The 16,954-nt window shown below is 46.6% G+C and overlaps 1 protein-coding gene across 2 annotated transcripts in view; it reads right to left on the bottom strand.

Moving 5' to 3' along the window:
- The window catches only part of LYRM7 (LYR motif containing 7), a 119,698-nt gene that overhangs the window by 23,235 nt on the left and 79,509 nt on the right, over window positions 1-16,954 (bottom strand). For both annotated transcript variants that reach the window (XM_069227310.1, XM_069227307.1), the window contains exon 3: window positions 1,399-1,469. In XM_069227310.1, the coding sequence (XP_069083411.1) occupies window positions 1,399-1,469 (71 nt within the window). The remainder of the gene's footprint in view (window positions 1-1,398; window positions 1,470-16,954) is intronic.

Raw genomic sequence — 16,954 nt, 5'->3', positions numbered from 1 at the left:
TGAGGGGAGGGGGGTGGGGGGGTGTTGTATGTTGTGTGGGTGCATGGGGTTGTGTGTGTGTGTGTGTATGTAGAGGGGGTGTGTGAGTGCGTGTATGCCTGCGGGGGTGTTGTGTGTATGGGAATGAGTGCGTGTATGTCTGTATGGATGTGTGCGTGTATGTTTGAATGTGGGTGTGCGTGTATGACTGTGTGAGGATGTAGGCATGTATGTCGGCGTGTGTGCGTGTAAGTATGTAGGTGGTGCCTGCGTGCGTGCCGTGTGGGTATGGGTGAAGTGATGATGGGGGTCGGGGTGGGGAGGGGGGCCCTGCCACCTTTGTGGGGTGGCAGGGGTGGTGGGGGGTGTAGGGGAGGGAGTCGGGTGGGGGTGGGGGGGACCCCTATCACTGCCAGGGAAGGAATTCCCTGGCACTGATAGAGCTTACCGCCATGGATTTCATGGCGGTTCAAACCGCTGGAAATCCACGGCGGTAAGCCGGGTCCAAATACCGCCGGCGGTATAGTGACGACCGCCGGGCTGGAGACCCAGGTCTCCAGCCCGGCAGTCATCTCCGTCCTGGCGGGCAGAACGGAGAACCGGCGGATGACCTGTTGGCGGTCTTACCGCCGGTTCTCCGCCTTCCGCCAGGGTCATAATGACCCCCCATAAGCTCAGCACCTCTTCCCCCACAATGAGGTCATCTTTCGCTTTACCTAGAAGTGTTCAGGATCAGAGCTAGATTTTGTCCAGGGCTTAAACTTTGACCACCAGCCGTTATAGTAGCTATACCAATGCAACTGGTGCTGTCAATTGGGTTTTAATATGTTGAGGTCACTGATGATATAATTCATGGCATTTGTGATATCATTCTAGAACAAAAGGTGCGGTGCCTGTGACTGGCACTTGTCTTTTTGAGTCTGTTCAAAACTCTGCTCAAAAAAAGGCTTGTCAGCCTGTCACTGTAGTGTCCCTTGATAACGCACTTTCAAAAGACGTTTGACCCTAACAAAGCAGAGATCCAAACAAGGTCACCATGTCAATCAGCTCTTATGCTGTGAGAGCAATGGGTCAAACAGACTTCTGAACACTGGACTCCTTTGAAATTACTTTTCTTGTGCCACGTTACCAACAGAAAACTTGGGGAAAAACAACTTTTACTTTTAGACTTTTTGACTGTGTGGAATTTCAGCCACTGTTCATATCAAGACTGCTGCCTCTCTGCCCAATAGTTTAACTTGCACATCTGAATGGGGAGGAGCTCCAGTGTTACTCAGACTATCTTAAAGGAAAGCAGTACTTTGTGAAGGAAGTGGACATTACGCTGTATCGAATGGAAGACATAGTCAAGTGAAACAGGATAATATGGTACTTGTCACAAAAGAAAGGTAACAGGATGGTAATTTGACGTAATAGCACCTCTGCAACTTTATCTGTGGATGTCAGATTCTTGTTCTTCTTGAATTCTTCATTTATCTTTTGTCTTGCAGCTGGAAGAAAAAATGACCATTGTCAATGTTTTCCTTACATGCACTTCCTCATATAGCGTGATCAAGAAAAAAAAACTTACTTGCACATACTAGACTATCCATTTGCAACACAAAGATGCTTCTGTGGTACTCTGTACAGTCAACAATACAAAATTTTTCTTACACTGTAGGGAAATAGTTCTTAACCTTTTGAGTTCTGAGGACCCCACGTAATCAAAACGGTAACCTGCTGCACGCCATTGAAGAATTATTGGAATTTGGTGCCCCCCACGGGAAACAGCCTTAGCAACGCGGCTTGAGCCACGTTGTGCCATTACAACGCAGCCTGAACCACAAATGCGTCTTTACAACGCATTCCTTTACCACTCAAGTCATTACAACGACTTGCCTTAGGGATAGTGTTGTTGGACTTTAAGTCCAACACTTTCCCTACTGTGGCACTGACTGGAGTTGGAATAGTAAACTATACTATTCCGAAGTCCAGCGCTTTCTCCAAGGCTAGTTGTTGTAATGACTTGCATGGTAAAAGAATGCGAAGGCAGGCGTGCTAAAGACCTGCATTGTTCCGACACACAACCGCCCCCCACTGAGTCATAAATTAAATAGAAGCCAGGGACCCCTGCCCAAGATTTTTGATTATCTGAACCACAAAACAATACACAAAAAATACAGAAAAAACATTCTTCCAAATACACAAATTATTAAATCTTTTATTTAATTCACATACAAATATATAAAAAACTTCAAATTTCAATAGGAAAGTAGAAAATTCCTGAACTCAATTGAGGCCACTCATCATCCATACACTATTCCGTTTGATGCACCAGCACTGCTCTCACAAATCAATGTGAGAATACCAAATCATTTTTAGCCTCCAATTTCAGATTCGTTTACTTTTAGAGAACAGCGTATTGATTAATACCAGCTAGGGACAAACCTGTTAGATCCAAGTCAAAAAAATAATTTATAATTGTTTAAATGTGTATTCATTCCTTTCTTGATACAACATGTGGAATGTTCGCTCCAAGTCTTAAAGTACAGCTTTCTCATTAGGAACAATGTCCTAAAAAATATAACAAGCATTTGCAATGCAATTGGTCTTGCTTTTGTAAAAGAAAGAGCTACTGGTGTTGTAAATGACAATGGGCCTGATTACAACTTTGGAGGAGGTGTTAATCCGTCCCAAAAGTGACGGTAAAGTGACGGATATACCACCAGCCGTATTACGAGTCCATTATATCCTATGGAACTCGTAATACGGCTGGTGGTATATCCGTCACATTTGGGACGGATTAACACCTCCTCCAAAGTTGTAATCAGGCCCAATGTCTTTTACCAATGTGTTTTGGTTTGGAGTGTAGTGGGTATATGCCAGATGCCACAGCAACCCTCCCAGGCCTGTCACTGCAGGAGAGAGGACACACCAAGGCCGCCATCTTGGGAGTGTTTTTGCCTCATTCCTAAAGACTGTCTGTGAAGCACCTTTGTGGCATTTAACCTAGAGAATGAGGGGGTCAAAAGAGGCAGGGGCAAAGAAAAGGGGCAGACACATATTTCTGTGTGCTAAACATTTAAAATAATTATTCCTCTACATTGGCAATACCAGCCTAACTTTTAAAAACTCTAACTGCATACAAAGAAAATAACAGAAGAGGGAGCCTAGCTAAACAGGAGGCTTCAAATGTGTGCAGATTGATGCAACAGAGTGGTAGATGGGCTGACAGGATAGGTTCCTTAGGTGTGACATCTGTGACCTTGGGTCAGTGTTTTAAATGGAAATGAAGATTAAAGCACTGCCTTGGGTTCATAGTCTTAGGACAGCCCTTGCCTAAGGACTGGACTCTGTAGAACAGATACCTGCACCTGAATCTCCTGGTTTTTTTTGGTGCATACATTTGTGTACTAGCTGATGGTTTTGATGTCAGAATTATCTCTGTTGTGGTGGATAGTAAAAATTTAAAGTCTTGGCCTTTCCATCTGGATCACTCAGAGCAGAGCGGGAAGCCTGGGTTTGGACGATAGAGTGTTTTTTCGTCTAGATCAGTGGTGCGCAGTGAGACTCCTCCAGGGCTGGTTCACTGGCATTTTTTCAGGCTACCAAAAGGATTCAAATGTATGTTTTTTTGAGAATCCACAGTAGGTCCAGAACCATGTCAGAGTTCCTTGATACCCACATAAGATAAATTACGTAAAAATAATTTATATGGGACTTATTTACATAGTGGTTACCCTGCCAGCCGGGCATGGATCCTGCCTGTTTGTTGTCTTATACAAAAAAAGGCTTCAGTCACACCGACACGTTTGGGTTACATAAGTACAAGCAGTGGCTGGTCCTGGTGGCCACAGTTTGTGGAACAACAGTTCTCCCTACTTACAACATCTCCTGCCCATGGAGTCATTACACTCCAGGACTGTCTGAGATGTAGTCCTTGGGGTGTGTACCCATATAAACAAATACATGTATATTCCTATAGACACAGGGGGGCGTGGTAAAGCACTGAGAGGAACACCAGTAGAAGCAGGAGTGAAAAGGTGCCACTTGATAGGGTGAGAAAGATATTTTCTTGACATTGATTTTCCATGTACTCGGTAACCACTGCAATCAGAAATAATGCATAGAGTTTACATCAAATGATGGTTGGGAACTTAATGGAGTGGTTACATGAAGCCTGGGGTTGGAAGAGAGGAGGCTATAAATTACTGGACTATGACAGACAATATGTGGATCATTATACGCAGGAGTCCAGAGGGTGATGAGGAAGCGCTCTGTGCCTGTGACAGTGACTGTGGGGGGTATTCGAGGTGGTGCCTCTTCAAACAGGAAGCAGTGCTACTTAAGAGCTGTTTTATGGTTCAAATTTCTTTATTGAATTTCTCTTTGAGAAGTCAAGGGGTGAAGCAGCACCGACCAAACTTAAACACAAGAACAATCAACTAATCAACCCCCAAACCCTGCCCCCAATACCCTCCCTCCGGGTGCACAATCCATACAATCCATTCTATCCATGCAATCCAGCCATGAGGGCCATCCCTGTCGAGGAGGCGTAGGAGTCGTGAGTATTTAGGATATGTCAGCTCTCTGAACTCCCCAGCGAGTAGGGACAGAAAAGGTTGCCATACATCTCTATCATATTCTCCCTGAGCCTGGAGGGGGGAGTGCAATCCTTTCCATCCCAAGTATGTGCCATAACTGGTGTAACCATCCCAGCTGCATAGGGACACAATGGGTTCCACAGTGGGTCAGTATGTTTTGGAGTGCCGCACCTAGGGCCAGTCCGATCTGACAGCCCTGGAGAGACTTAAGTTGGAACGTCTGCGGGTTTGGTAGGCCCAGTATGATCTAAGCCAGGAACAACAGAAGTTGGATCTTCAGTTGAGAATCAATTTTATTTAAAATTCCCTCCCAGTAAGAGGCTAACTTCGGGTAATCCCATAGGAGATGTACCAGCGTTCCCAATGCGCCACATCCCCTCCAACAGGGGGTGAACGCGAATGATCGCTCTTGTGGAGCCAGGCCACGGTGAGATACCAATAGGTAGCAATCTTCAGTGCAGTCGCAACACTAGTGGCGTTCCATGCTATGTGCCGTGCTCTATAATAAATTGCCTCCCACTCCCGGGGTGCAAATGATCTACCCAACTCTGCCTCCCACAGCGCCTGGCTCGGGACTCCAAATTTCGGAACCGCTTGCTGGAAAAGGTCATAAAGGTAAAAAATTATATGCTTGTCTGTCATTTTTATAAGCAACAATTGTTTGTACTCTGTGAGAAATTTGGATGTCTCCCCTGAGATCGAAGGGTATGACACCCAGTGGCGGATCTGAAGGTAACGCATCCTCTGTGTCTCTGGGAGGGAGTGTGTGTCCCCTAGACTGTTGAAGGGTAATAGCCCCTCTTCGTTAAACAAATGTCCGATGGAACAACATGAAGGGGCGTCCAGGGGCGAAAGGATCCCTGGTCCAGGCCCGGTGTAAAATCCGGGTTCTTCACAATGGGCGTCAGAGGGGAGGGAAAGGAGATCAAGACCCTAGTGCGCTACTTGGTCCCACACCTTCAGAGTGGCTCTGGTGACAGGGGAAGAGTACAAACTCCTTGGTCAACGGCAACGCAGCAGAAAAGGGGTCTTCCAGACGGAGGTACCAGCAATAGCGTGGTCCATAAACAGCCAGTGCTTGTCCGATTCTGGTCGAGACCACTCCACTAAGTATCGAAGGTGGGTTGCTCTGTAATATTGCTGGATGTCTGAGATACAGCCTGGAGGCTTCCTACCCACCCATATGAATCAGTTAATCTCACTTTCCAAAGCCTGGATCGCACCAGGTGGGGGCTCAGGCAGCAGCGGCTGAAACAAGAATAAAGCCCTAGGGAGAACCAACATTTTTATGGCAGATATTCTGCCCATCTATGAGATTTGGTAGCGTCTCCACTGAGTCAGATCTTTTTTCACAGTAGCAGCTTAAAGTTCATCTTTGATGACGCTGGGACTGTCCTGGTGATCTGGATACCCAAGTATGGGATGGAGTACAACTGCCACTGGAATGGGTACTGCTGGGCCGGCAAGGCCATTGTCTCCTTCGGAAGCATTAGGCTGAGTGCTTGAGATTTTGAAAGATTTATCTGGAAGCCCAACACCTTTCCAAAGGCCTCCGACTCCTTCAAGAAGGCAAGGAGGGCCCTCAGCAGGTCATCCAGTGCAACTACAACATCATCCGCATATAGTGCAATAGTATATTCTTCTCTGCCAAAGACTGCCCTGGTAATCTCTGGGCTGTCCCTCACCCCCTGGATGAAGGGTTCCATGTAGAGAGCAAACAGTAGAGGGGATAGTGGGCACCCCTGAAAGGTTCCACAACTGATAGAGAATGAGGCAGAGTATACATCACTGACTCTAACCAATGCCCTCGAATGGCTGTAAACGCTCTTTATCCAGGCTCGGAACCGAGGACCAAAATGTTCCAACGTAGCCTGAAGTTGCAACCAGTGGACTCGGCCAAACGTCTTCTCAGAGTCCATGCTCAGCAGCATTAGGTCCCGTCTCGAGCGTTGAGCCTTGTCTAGTATGTGCTAGATCTGCCGGTGTGGGATAAAGCCAGACTGGTCCAGGTCCCGTAGTCCAGGCATCAAGGGGTTCAGCCAGGAAGCGAGGATACCCATGAGTAACTTGATATCCACATTAAGTAAGGAAATTGGTCTATAAGACATGCATTGTGTAGGATCACCACAATGGACGCCTCTAGCATGGAGAACGGTATTGTGTCCGGCCCCGTGATAGTGTTGAAGAGGTGGGTAAGATAGGGAGAGGCTATTACAAAAGTTTTTATAGAACAGGCCGGGGAAGCTGTCTGTGCCTGCTGATTTTGAGGGTTCCACCCTGGCTATTGCAGAGATAACCTCCTCTATCCTGATGGGGGCCTCAAGCGGGGCCACCTCTGTTGCCGCCAACTGAGTAGTGCGGCCCAGGGTGAAGTACTGATGTGATGCGTCCAGGCTGGACTGCTGCGGAGAGTAGAGGTCCTGATAAAACCTGCAGAAGGCAAAGGCAATATGGGTGTCATTTACCACCCCTGTCCCATCTGGGGCCTTGAGTGTTACCACCGCCATCGTCTGCCTCTGGGCTCGGAGTCTATTAGCCAGGAGGCGTCCACATTTATTGCTGTCCACATAAAAAGAATGGCACAGTTGAAGGGCTGCGCATTTCGCCCATGTCAATATCAAGGCATCCTCTCGAGTTTAGTGACCTGTTGCTGCACTTGGACCCTTTTCTTCTCCCGACGGATCCTGTTATCCACAAAAGATATCACAATAAATTCCCCTCTAATGCTTGCCTTCAGCACTTCACACAAGAGGGAAATGGATGTTTCTGCTGTGTCGTTAATCTGTAGGTCGGTGGCAATGGCTATCTGTGCCACCACCTTGGTTCTCTGCAGGTGGGTGGTTCTTAACCATCAAGGGTGGTGGCTTGTAGGTTGGGGAAAGACATTTAATACGAGCAAAACTGCCTCATGATCCGATAATGTGCAGGGCACTATGTCTATCTCCCTCATAATCTGCGCAACTTCCTTTGAACCCAAGAAAAGGTGAAGGAGGACGTACGTCTTGTGTGCATGGGAGTAGAAGGTACAGTCACTAGTTGTAGGGTTCTTTACCCTCCATAAGTCTTCAAGGCCCAGCTCTACCAGCCTCCCTATCCGCAACAGGGACAGGGTGCCCGTCCACCCATATCGAGAAGCCGACCTGTCCCATTCGTTATTAAACACAATGTTAAAGTCACCCCCTATGAGCATCTGTCTGTCTTGCGTGGTCATGACCTCAGCCAGCGCTCGATGTAGGAATACCTCTTAGCCCTCGTTGGGCCATATAGAGATCCCACTACGACCTGGAAGTCACCTACGTGTATCCTGAATGCCAGCAAGCGACCCTTTATTTCACCCTCCCACAAAAGGAACGAGGGCTAGAAGAGGAACCCCTGCCACTTTACCCTCCCGTGAGGAAAAATACTGTATTGGGAAAGATCTTGAGTGCCAGCCTATGGTGATCTGCGGGTTTTAAGCGAGTCTCCTGTAAGAGGCACAATCAGCCTGCGTATGTTCTAGATAAGAGAGAACAGCTCTGCGCTTGGTTGGGTTGTTTGACCCATTTACATTGAGGGTAACTACTTAAAAAAGTTTTAAGGTAACGCCATGGGAGTATCGATGCCCAGTAGGTGCCTAGTGAGTGATAGTGGCGACTGCATTCCTCTCTTCTAATTGTATATATCTGTAAGAGAACATTGTGCACCCTTCCTACATACTCTACCTACCCCCCCCCAAAGGGGAGCTGGAACTGTCTGGCCTAATCCTGAGAAGGAGTCCGAGTACTAAGTACCTGGTGTCCTGTATGCCCATTTACCCCATAGCCCCCCCCCCACGCCTCAGTCTTTATGCCATCTAGGCCCAGCATCCCTCACTCCTTGTTGGACTTGTTCGTGTCCCCCGCTGAGGACTCCAGGACTGCCTTACGTTCAGATGCTACAGTCTCTCGGTCTGGCTTGGCGCTCCCCGGCAGGACTGTCTGCTAGCGGGTGCGCCTCTGGCGCCGTCGGTCTTGTCTCGGCGAGCGTGGTCGGTGCTCCATGGTCTCCAGCTGCAGCAAACTTTAAGCCTCCTTCAACGAGTGCAGTTGATGTAATTTGCCCTCCCATCGGAAAATTAAGTGGAAGGAGTGACCCCAAGAATAGGAGACCCCCTTGCCTCTGAGGTGGGAGCTTACTGGGCGAAAGTTCCTCTCTTCTGCAGGGTGATTGCTGCTAGGTCCTAATATAGGAGCAGTGTGTGGTCCTGGAACTTTAGGTGGTGTTGCTCTCCCGCCAACCGGAGTATGTGTTCTTTGAGGGGGAATCGTGGACACAGACCAAGAAATCCACCGGAGGTACGTGAGATGGCCTAGGCGGGCCCACTCTATGCACTCTGTCCATTTGTATCTCCATGACAAAGTCCTCACCCAGCATCTGGCAGGAGAGGGACCCGGCATACAGGATGTTATCCTCCTCAGCCCCCCTTGGTGCACCGTGTATGCGTATATTATTCAGCCTTGAGAAATTCTCCAATTCCTCTGTGTGGGCTTGCAGCTCTATCAGTTGCTCCTGAAGCTGGATTATATCCTGCTGGGGTTGCACTATCTCCTCATCTGGACTGGACTCATGTTCTTCCAATGTAGCCACCCTCTCTCCGACATCTTCCAGCTCCCGTCGCACCTCCTTCAGGTCCTGCGATAGGTCCCTCTTTACCGTTTGCAGATCCCTCTAGGAAGGCCCGTGTTACAGGGCCCTCTCCTCCCTCATCGGTCCCCGCATGCTCAGGCCGCCCGTTGTAGAAGGGTCCACCTTGGTTTTACCCATTGTGGACCTGGTCAGCATGTCTTTCACAGATCTGTCCTTGGTCTGTGCTGTGGCCCTCGCCCTCGACATCCGACTACAAGCTCCGCCAGACTCCTCCGGTTCTCTAGGGGCGTACAAAACCAGTCATAGCACCTCTCCACAGCTTGGGCATCAACCACTTCCTGTGCCCCCTGCCTCTTTGAGTGACCATGCACTGCCACCTGCCGACCCCTTCCTCTTGGGTGTCCCCTGCTATGTCGGATCGAGGCCCGTCTCTGTCCAGGATCCGGCATGCTCTAAGTTAACAGACGTCCTTGCTTGGCAAGATCCTTGGTAAGCTTGTGTTACAGCTCGTAGTGCAACCAAGATCTGCCTCGCCCTCCACCCCGAGGCTCCGATATATGCAGGGGGGCCCACCGGACAACCGCCACAGGGCCAGCCACTCTACCTCCTGCCCAAGGGGTAACACCAGGCCAGTCCTGAGCCCCACTGCTGTCCACATCCAACAGGACCATAGAAGAACCACCCCCCCCCCACGGCAACTCCAATACTTCCAGCTCTGCATCAGGGCTCAGGCCGGTCCTTGTCGCAATTCACCAAAGCACCTCCAGAGAAGGCTGGTCGGGAGGACCAAGCGAATATAAGAAGATAAACAACCCACCTCCTATCAAGATTCCAATCATGAAATCAATTGATACTCCCTACAACTCTCATACCAACATACTCACATCATACTGACTAGCTAAAAAATAAAAATAAATAAAAGGCCTAACAAGTATCTCAAACTTACCCCACCTGTAACAAAGCATGGCCATAAATAAATACATGTGTTGTACTGTAGAAAATATTCAAAATTCGACTGTTTACACCTTATGCCCGTTCCGTTTTTGTTAAGTTCCAAAAAAATTATTATATTGTACTGGTTATTTTCTTATGTAAATCATCTTCCAAGTCCATAAATCCATCAGTACAGGTGGTGTGGAATCCAAAGAGAGAAACAGGTAGCTTGGTCTGGCCAGAGTAGCGCCAACGTGCGTTTCAGTGCCAATTGACTAACCAGTCACACACCTTTTTCAGGGCACTTGGTACATCTGCTATAACTGGTTAAAAAGCAAATGGGGGAGAATCTGGTTCTATGTCCAACAAATCTGCTACCTCTACATAGACGGGCTCATATGTATGATGGTAAATAATACTTCTTGTCCAAAGTCCGGACATCTGATAATAACATGATAGAGATTGGTCGAGTGACCCCATGATAGTCCTATATTGAAGGGATACTTCTTTGGGGTGGAATCTAGCTTGTACGTTTCTTGTTGTGGGACACACTGTCAACCTATCCTGACTGCTCCAAAAACTCGGGAGAGCCAAGTGCGCAGCGCAGCATCCCGATCACAGGCGCTGCATGGCCCAGCCAGGCTCCCCCCTCTCAATCACCGGCAGCCCCGTCCCTACTCTGCTCCACTCCCAGGACGAGCAATGGGGCTTCCCGGCAACTGGTTCAGCACACCCTCACCAGCCCGGGGACCCCAATCCTCCGTCGGCCTTGACCTGCTATGTGGGTCGTTCCTCCGGTGGCAAACATCTACTCCATCCGCAACCGACCGCCGCTTACTCTTCCCCACTGGCGACCTCTACCCTTTCTTTCATGGCCACTGGGGTGGCCTCTAGCGCCGGCTTGGCGCCACTATTTTATTAGGCCCTGGGTCCCCTGCTTGCTGGCCTCTGACTACAAGCCGTCGTCTTCCTGCCGTCGCCTCCTGCTCCCCTGTCAGCCAGTGTGCTCCCAAGCCCTGGAGAGATGGGCCGGCGGTCCCCCTGGTGGGAGGGTGGAGCGGAGCGGGTTTCCTCCCGATCTGTCCGCCCTCTTGGGTGCCTCCCCTCAAGAGCTGTTTTAGACAGTGCTTCCAGAAGTGGCATCTGCAAGGTTGCAGTAGCTGTGAGGAGGCTGTCATCAAAGCAATGACACCAGTGAATTCTGAGAGGAGGAAGTGATGTAGTAGGCTCCACTTTTGTGCCCATGATATGCTGCTCCGCTAACTGTGGCACCGTTGTGATAGCTTCTTTGCACTGCAGGCTTAGGAAAATGGCTGGCTCTACTAACTGAACTCTATTTGAAGAGGCCCAATTTATATCCAAAGGCTGGATGTTTTTGTTGCTATCAAGCTTGAGGCCGTGAAGTGCTTTGGTCTGGAGTCACGACTCCTTTTCCACCATTTTAAAGACAACACCTTTCGCCATCTTCTTGCCTAGAACTAGCCTATGTGCTTGGTTGGTGACCCTCCGGAGGTTATCAAGAGCACATGCTATCACCCAGTGTTAATCTCTACTCAATTCAGTTGGATAATGCACCCACTGCAGAGGTCTTGAAGGAACGAGAATGTCACAGATTACAATCCTGACATAGCCTTTTCACCTCTTCATCGCTGCAAGGTCAATGCAAATTAATTATAGTGAGTATGTTAAGAATGGCACCTGCTTTGCAGCGCTATGAAATGGCAGAACCTGAATGACCAATCGCTATATAAAAAAAGTTATTTGCAGACTGCCCAAACACGCTCCAGATAAAGAACACTAAGGGAGAGGATGTGGCGTGAAGGCCAGAGCTGCCGACCTCGGAGCTGGGGAACAGTTTGAGTCTCAGCGTCGGCTCAATATGCTGTGATTCTGGGTAAATCACTTAATCTCTACTTGCTACCAAAAATGTATGTGTTCTTGTGTAATGTGTAATATAACCACTATAATACCTTTGTATCGAGTTCACACTATATAAACTATCAAAAAAAAAAAAAAAAGAAAATAATGCCCTCCAATACTTTTGTGTTGAGTTTGCGCTACATAAGACTGCAAAAAATAAATAAAAAAGACTCCACAGACATTGTAAAGAAACAGCAAGATGCTGGAAAACGAGGAAGAAACAACATTCGCCATGAGTGCGAAACGGCGAGGCAAAAGAAAGGGGTACAGGAGTTAACAAGCAACAGCGGGAGTAGGGTGATTGGGTGGCGGGACAAGCCTAAATACAGCATGGGAAAGTGTGATTTAAGCACTGTGGATGAAGCAGTAGGGTGCGTGTACAGCGCCCCGAGCACAGCATTGTAAGCATGTTGTCTCACAGGAGCAGGAAACCACAAAACAAAAGTCCCCCAAAGAAAAGGTAAACACAGCTAGCCCCTGATCCCAAAGAGAAAAATGAGGGACAAAGAGACACAACTGACCACTAGCAAGCAACTAACAACAACTAACAAATTAACGGCTTTACACCCACAGAGGTAAGTATGCTAAAAGTATACAAGAGGCTGTAAGCTTATGCTCAACCTAAAAAAGGGACCTAACAATTCTCTTACACCAGTTTTTTTCTATTAAACATACACCTGGGTGTGTCTGCTTACAGTTTGCTACCTGCTGACATATGAGTAATGCAAACATCAAATCAAATAAAAAAAGTTGCAAAATACAACATGGGTGGGACGTGCAAACATCATACAGCATTACTGCTCTGTTGAATACTTGAAAGTAAAAATGTGAATGCGCAGGCATTTCTTAGGATGGGTCTTGAGGCGTGATAGCGACCACCAGAATATCACATCTAGATGGGAAAACGGCAATCCATAGCTGAAGACATATACTGACTTATCAGCACTAAATCCCACAGATTTATGGGATCTGACAAGTCTAGCTTAGGCAACCATAGCATTTAAAGTACTAGTCAGGATATGCCATCATCCTGCGTGAAGTTAATCCTCCTAATGCCCGCCCTGTGTATCCTGATATAAAATCTGCTCTAATTTAAAAAAAGAACATGTCCTACTTGCAACGGAAACATACAGTCTGGCAAACATCTCATTGTGTTCTAGCAAACTACTAGCCAATCTCAAACCTGACTTAGAGGGCCCGGCTGATAACTTATCTTACTGGGCATTTCCCCAGAGCTGGAGAAATTGGAGGCCGATTTTTGAAGGCTTACTGCCACTTCTGTCCCTCTGTCCAGCGCCTATGCTATTACTACAGCAGCCACAGTGGGAGTATGAGGAGATAAAGCAAAAGAGAAAAAAAACATGGTTGGTTTGAACATTTTTTGTCAGGACCGCTTTTGGTTCAGTCTGGCCCCACAGCCCGTACTTCACACAGTATCAGAGAACCTCAGAAGCTTCTCCAAGACTGCCAGTCATGGTTTAGCCTATGGAGAGGAACAGAACAGGAGGTAATACTACAGCAGTACTTTTTTATCTACTCTTGCATGCCTTTCTGATTCGGCATCTAAACATCCAGCTCCCTGTTAGTGTAAGACTTTCTGTCCTAACAAAAAAGCCATTATGAATATGGCTCAATGTGCTTTATGTAAGATTACTATACTCATGTTCGTTACTATGGTATCTTTTGGAAGAGGTCAAGGAACAAACCGTGCAGGAGAAAAAAAAACGGTAACAATAGCAAGCGTATATTAAGTGGAAATCCACTAAAGTGTTAGAGCCAAAAAAGTAATATCTTACCTGGAATACAAACAGCTTATTGTACAACAGAGTTTATTGTAGGGGCCCATGAGGACTACTGTAGCCGACTGGCATTCCATTCCAGATTCCCACTAATTCTAAAGCACTAAAAATCCTGACAGGAATCAAGGAGCTCCGTATGAAATGAATTGGGATGGACAGAATAAAACAGTGTGGAGTGTTAAAAACAAAATGGTCTTCGCTCAGTTATTTAAAACCTCCAGATTCTCAGTCCCTAAAATATGATCCAGGAAACTGTTCCAGGGCTTCTTTCTAGTCTATTTGGACAAGTAGCAATAGCAACTCTTTAAAAGGTGCTCCAAGCCATCCATCACATGTTGCTAAAATAGTTGAACAGAAATTATGTGTAGTCTTTGGTGTGCCTGTGGTTATGTGAGCTCCTAGTTCTAGATTATCTCCAAACTGTGAGAAGACTTTTAACCAAGCTTCTTACACGCTGACATCCTCCTTTTATACTTACCTTTGCCAACTTTAGTCTTTATCCTGCCCCAGATGTTGTTTTTCTAAATCCTTTTTGTCCTTTATTTCCTTTTTGTCCCCATGTTTTGTAGCCCAGCACTAGGAGCAATTGGACACTTTGAACATCTAAGGGACCTCCTTATTATTGGATAACTGAGATCTATGCAAATGCTTAGAAGGACTGGTGAATGTTGATTCTCCGAACATCAGGTTCTGGTGCTCATGTTTTGTATTGCATTGATGGAACTCTTTAGTCTGTTGGACATTAGTTAAGCTCCGCTTGCTCCAAGACTTGGACATCGGATAGTAATTCTGTACCTTTACTACTTTGTCTTGAAAATTGTCTTCATTAACCTGAGACTGAGTTTGTAATAAAACCCTTTAACTTTATTTCCAACTTGGGTTTTCCTTGTGTGGCCACATTGGTCATACTATAATTGAAATGGTAATCGAATGCGCCGCTGACTTTTTCCCCCCCTTCTGCTAGGGTGAAAAGATCTGTTGACCTCGTTTAGAGCACACCTCAGATGCTCCATCAAATCTGGTAGCAGAGTAGTGGTTCCTCCCACGAGGGGTAAGAAAAAGATTAGGCATAGTTTTAGGAATCCCTTGTCCTTTTCCCATTGTGAGACTGTCTAGACCCGGCCCAAATTCTGATCCCAGGGTTTATTCGGAAGATTGAAGGAGTCACAGCATCGTCCCTTTGCAGCAGATGTGTGAGTATTAATACGGTTTGAGCTTACTTTGCTTTTGCTAATGATTGCAGTGAAATGTGTTGTGAAGTGTTTTGCAGAGTTTTAAAAGTTTTTGAGCGAATGTGCCACTTTCTGCTAAGAAGTTGTGTTGGTTAACTGGACGTCATGGCCTAAGATCCTGGGATAATGCACAAGTGTAGAAGATACGTGGTTAATTTATTGTCTGCAGTGTAAGGTGCTTGTCATAAGATGTTGTCAACAGTGCCAATAGTTTTCCTTGTGCGAGTATGGTTGGTTGGTACTAGTGATTCCTGAGTGCACATGGAAGAACTGCATCAATCAGAGTGAGATCTGCTGGTCGAGTCTCCTTTGTTATAGAATTGTGAAAACATAAGCGTAACCCTTTACTGCTTTGGAAATGTTTGTCTGCCCTATCGTTTAGTTAGCAGACATTTTGTTGTTGGTTTTTGCTTGCAATATTTTGCATTAGGTTTGTGTGAAAAGTTGCTGCGAGGATGAGACTGAAGTCATACTGTATTATACTGGTATAGGTCGGTTGGTGTGAAGCCACTCTGATATTGGCGGACTACGTCATAGAATGTTGTGCTGCTACTGGTTGTTAACACTGAAGAGGAGGATCGTGAGAACAGATGTACTGACTACGAACGAAAAGTAAATTGTGAATTACTGAGTTTGATTGAAAATTGAGTTCTTTAAAGCACTGAAAAGTCTGGTAAAATGTGATGGATTTGTCACAAAAGTAGAGGGGATAGACCCCACCTGAAGGTACTCCAGGTCATTATGTCTTGTCCGACGTAAGTATATAGGCATGTCTGTGAATTGAGCAATGGCATAAGATTACTGAGATTCTGAGGCAAATGGTATATGAGATTAGACCCCTTCGAGACCAGTACAATTTGAAGTGACTAATACTTGGGAACACATAGTTCATCAGAAACAGAAAGAGAAGTATGAGGGCAGAATGAAGACAGCAATAAGAACAGTTGCAGAGGCAAGATGGCATAGTCAGCAAAAAGCCTGGAGAGCAGACATTATAGAGGCAACTAGATTGTATCCTGTCATAACAAAGGAGGAAGGAGAAGGCACTAAACCAGAGAGTATGAAAAAGACAGAAGAGACAACAGAGACAGAGAAAAAAAGCTAAGACTTATGCAAGTGATTCGGATGATGATTTTATAAGTCAAATACTGTTAAATCATCTACCTCCATACAATTCTGAAGAGACAAGAGTGTCAAGTGAGACACCGAAGAATGTGATCTTTGATGTGCCTACTGCACCCGTTGAACAAATCCTTAGTGAGACAGTACAGAGCCCAAATTTGAAGAAAACAGGACAGAGTTTCTATTCAAATCAGCCAGCACACAATTTTATTTCGAACCAGCGTGTGCAAAATTTCAGTACAAATCTCGCAGTGCAAAACTTAAATTGAATCAGACAGTACAAGGTTTTAATATGCAACCGACAGGACAAAGTTTAGGAATGGCAGTTTAACAGAATCAGATGAATTATGTTAATCCAGATGTATTAACAGTTCCAATAACAATAGGCCCAGTTGATTCTTTATATGGTCCAGGTATGACAGGAAATAGCGTGCATGCATCAAGTGTCCCAAATGTCAATAATGTTTCAAATGTTCAGAATGTCCCGACTACCCATGCCCTCATCAGCAGCAGACTGGATTACGGCAACGCCCTCTACGCTGGGACTACAGCCAAGCTTCAGAAAGAACTCCAGCGAATCCAAAACGCAGCCGCACGTCTCATCCTCAACCTCCCCCACCACGAACACATCTCCGCTCACCTCCGATCCCTACACTGGCTGCCCATCAGCAAAAGGATCATCTTCAAAGCCCTCATCCACGCTCACAAATCCCTCCACGACACTGGACCGGCCTACCTCAACGAACAAGTAAAATTCCACATTCTAACTCGACATCTCTGC

Source organism: Pleurodeles waltl, chromosome 1_1 (genome assembly GCF_031143425.1).
Source record: "Pleurodeles waltl isolate 20211129_DDA chromosome 1_1, aPleWal1.hap1.20221129, whole genome shotgun sequence".
NCBI classification, from domain to species: Eukaryota; Metazoa; Chordata; class Amphibia; order Caudata; family Salamandridae; genus Pleurodeles; species Pleurodeles waltl.
The sequence above is the reverse complement of the archived record's forward strand: the minus strand, read 5'-3'. Positions and strand labels throughout refer to the sequence as shown.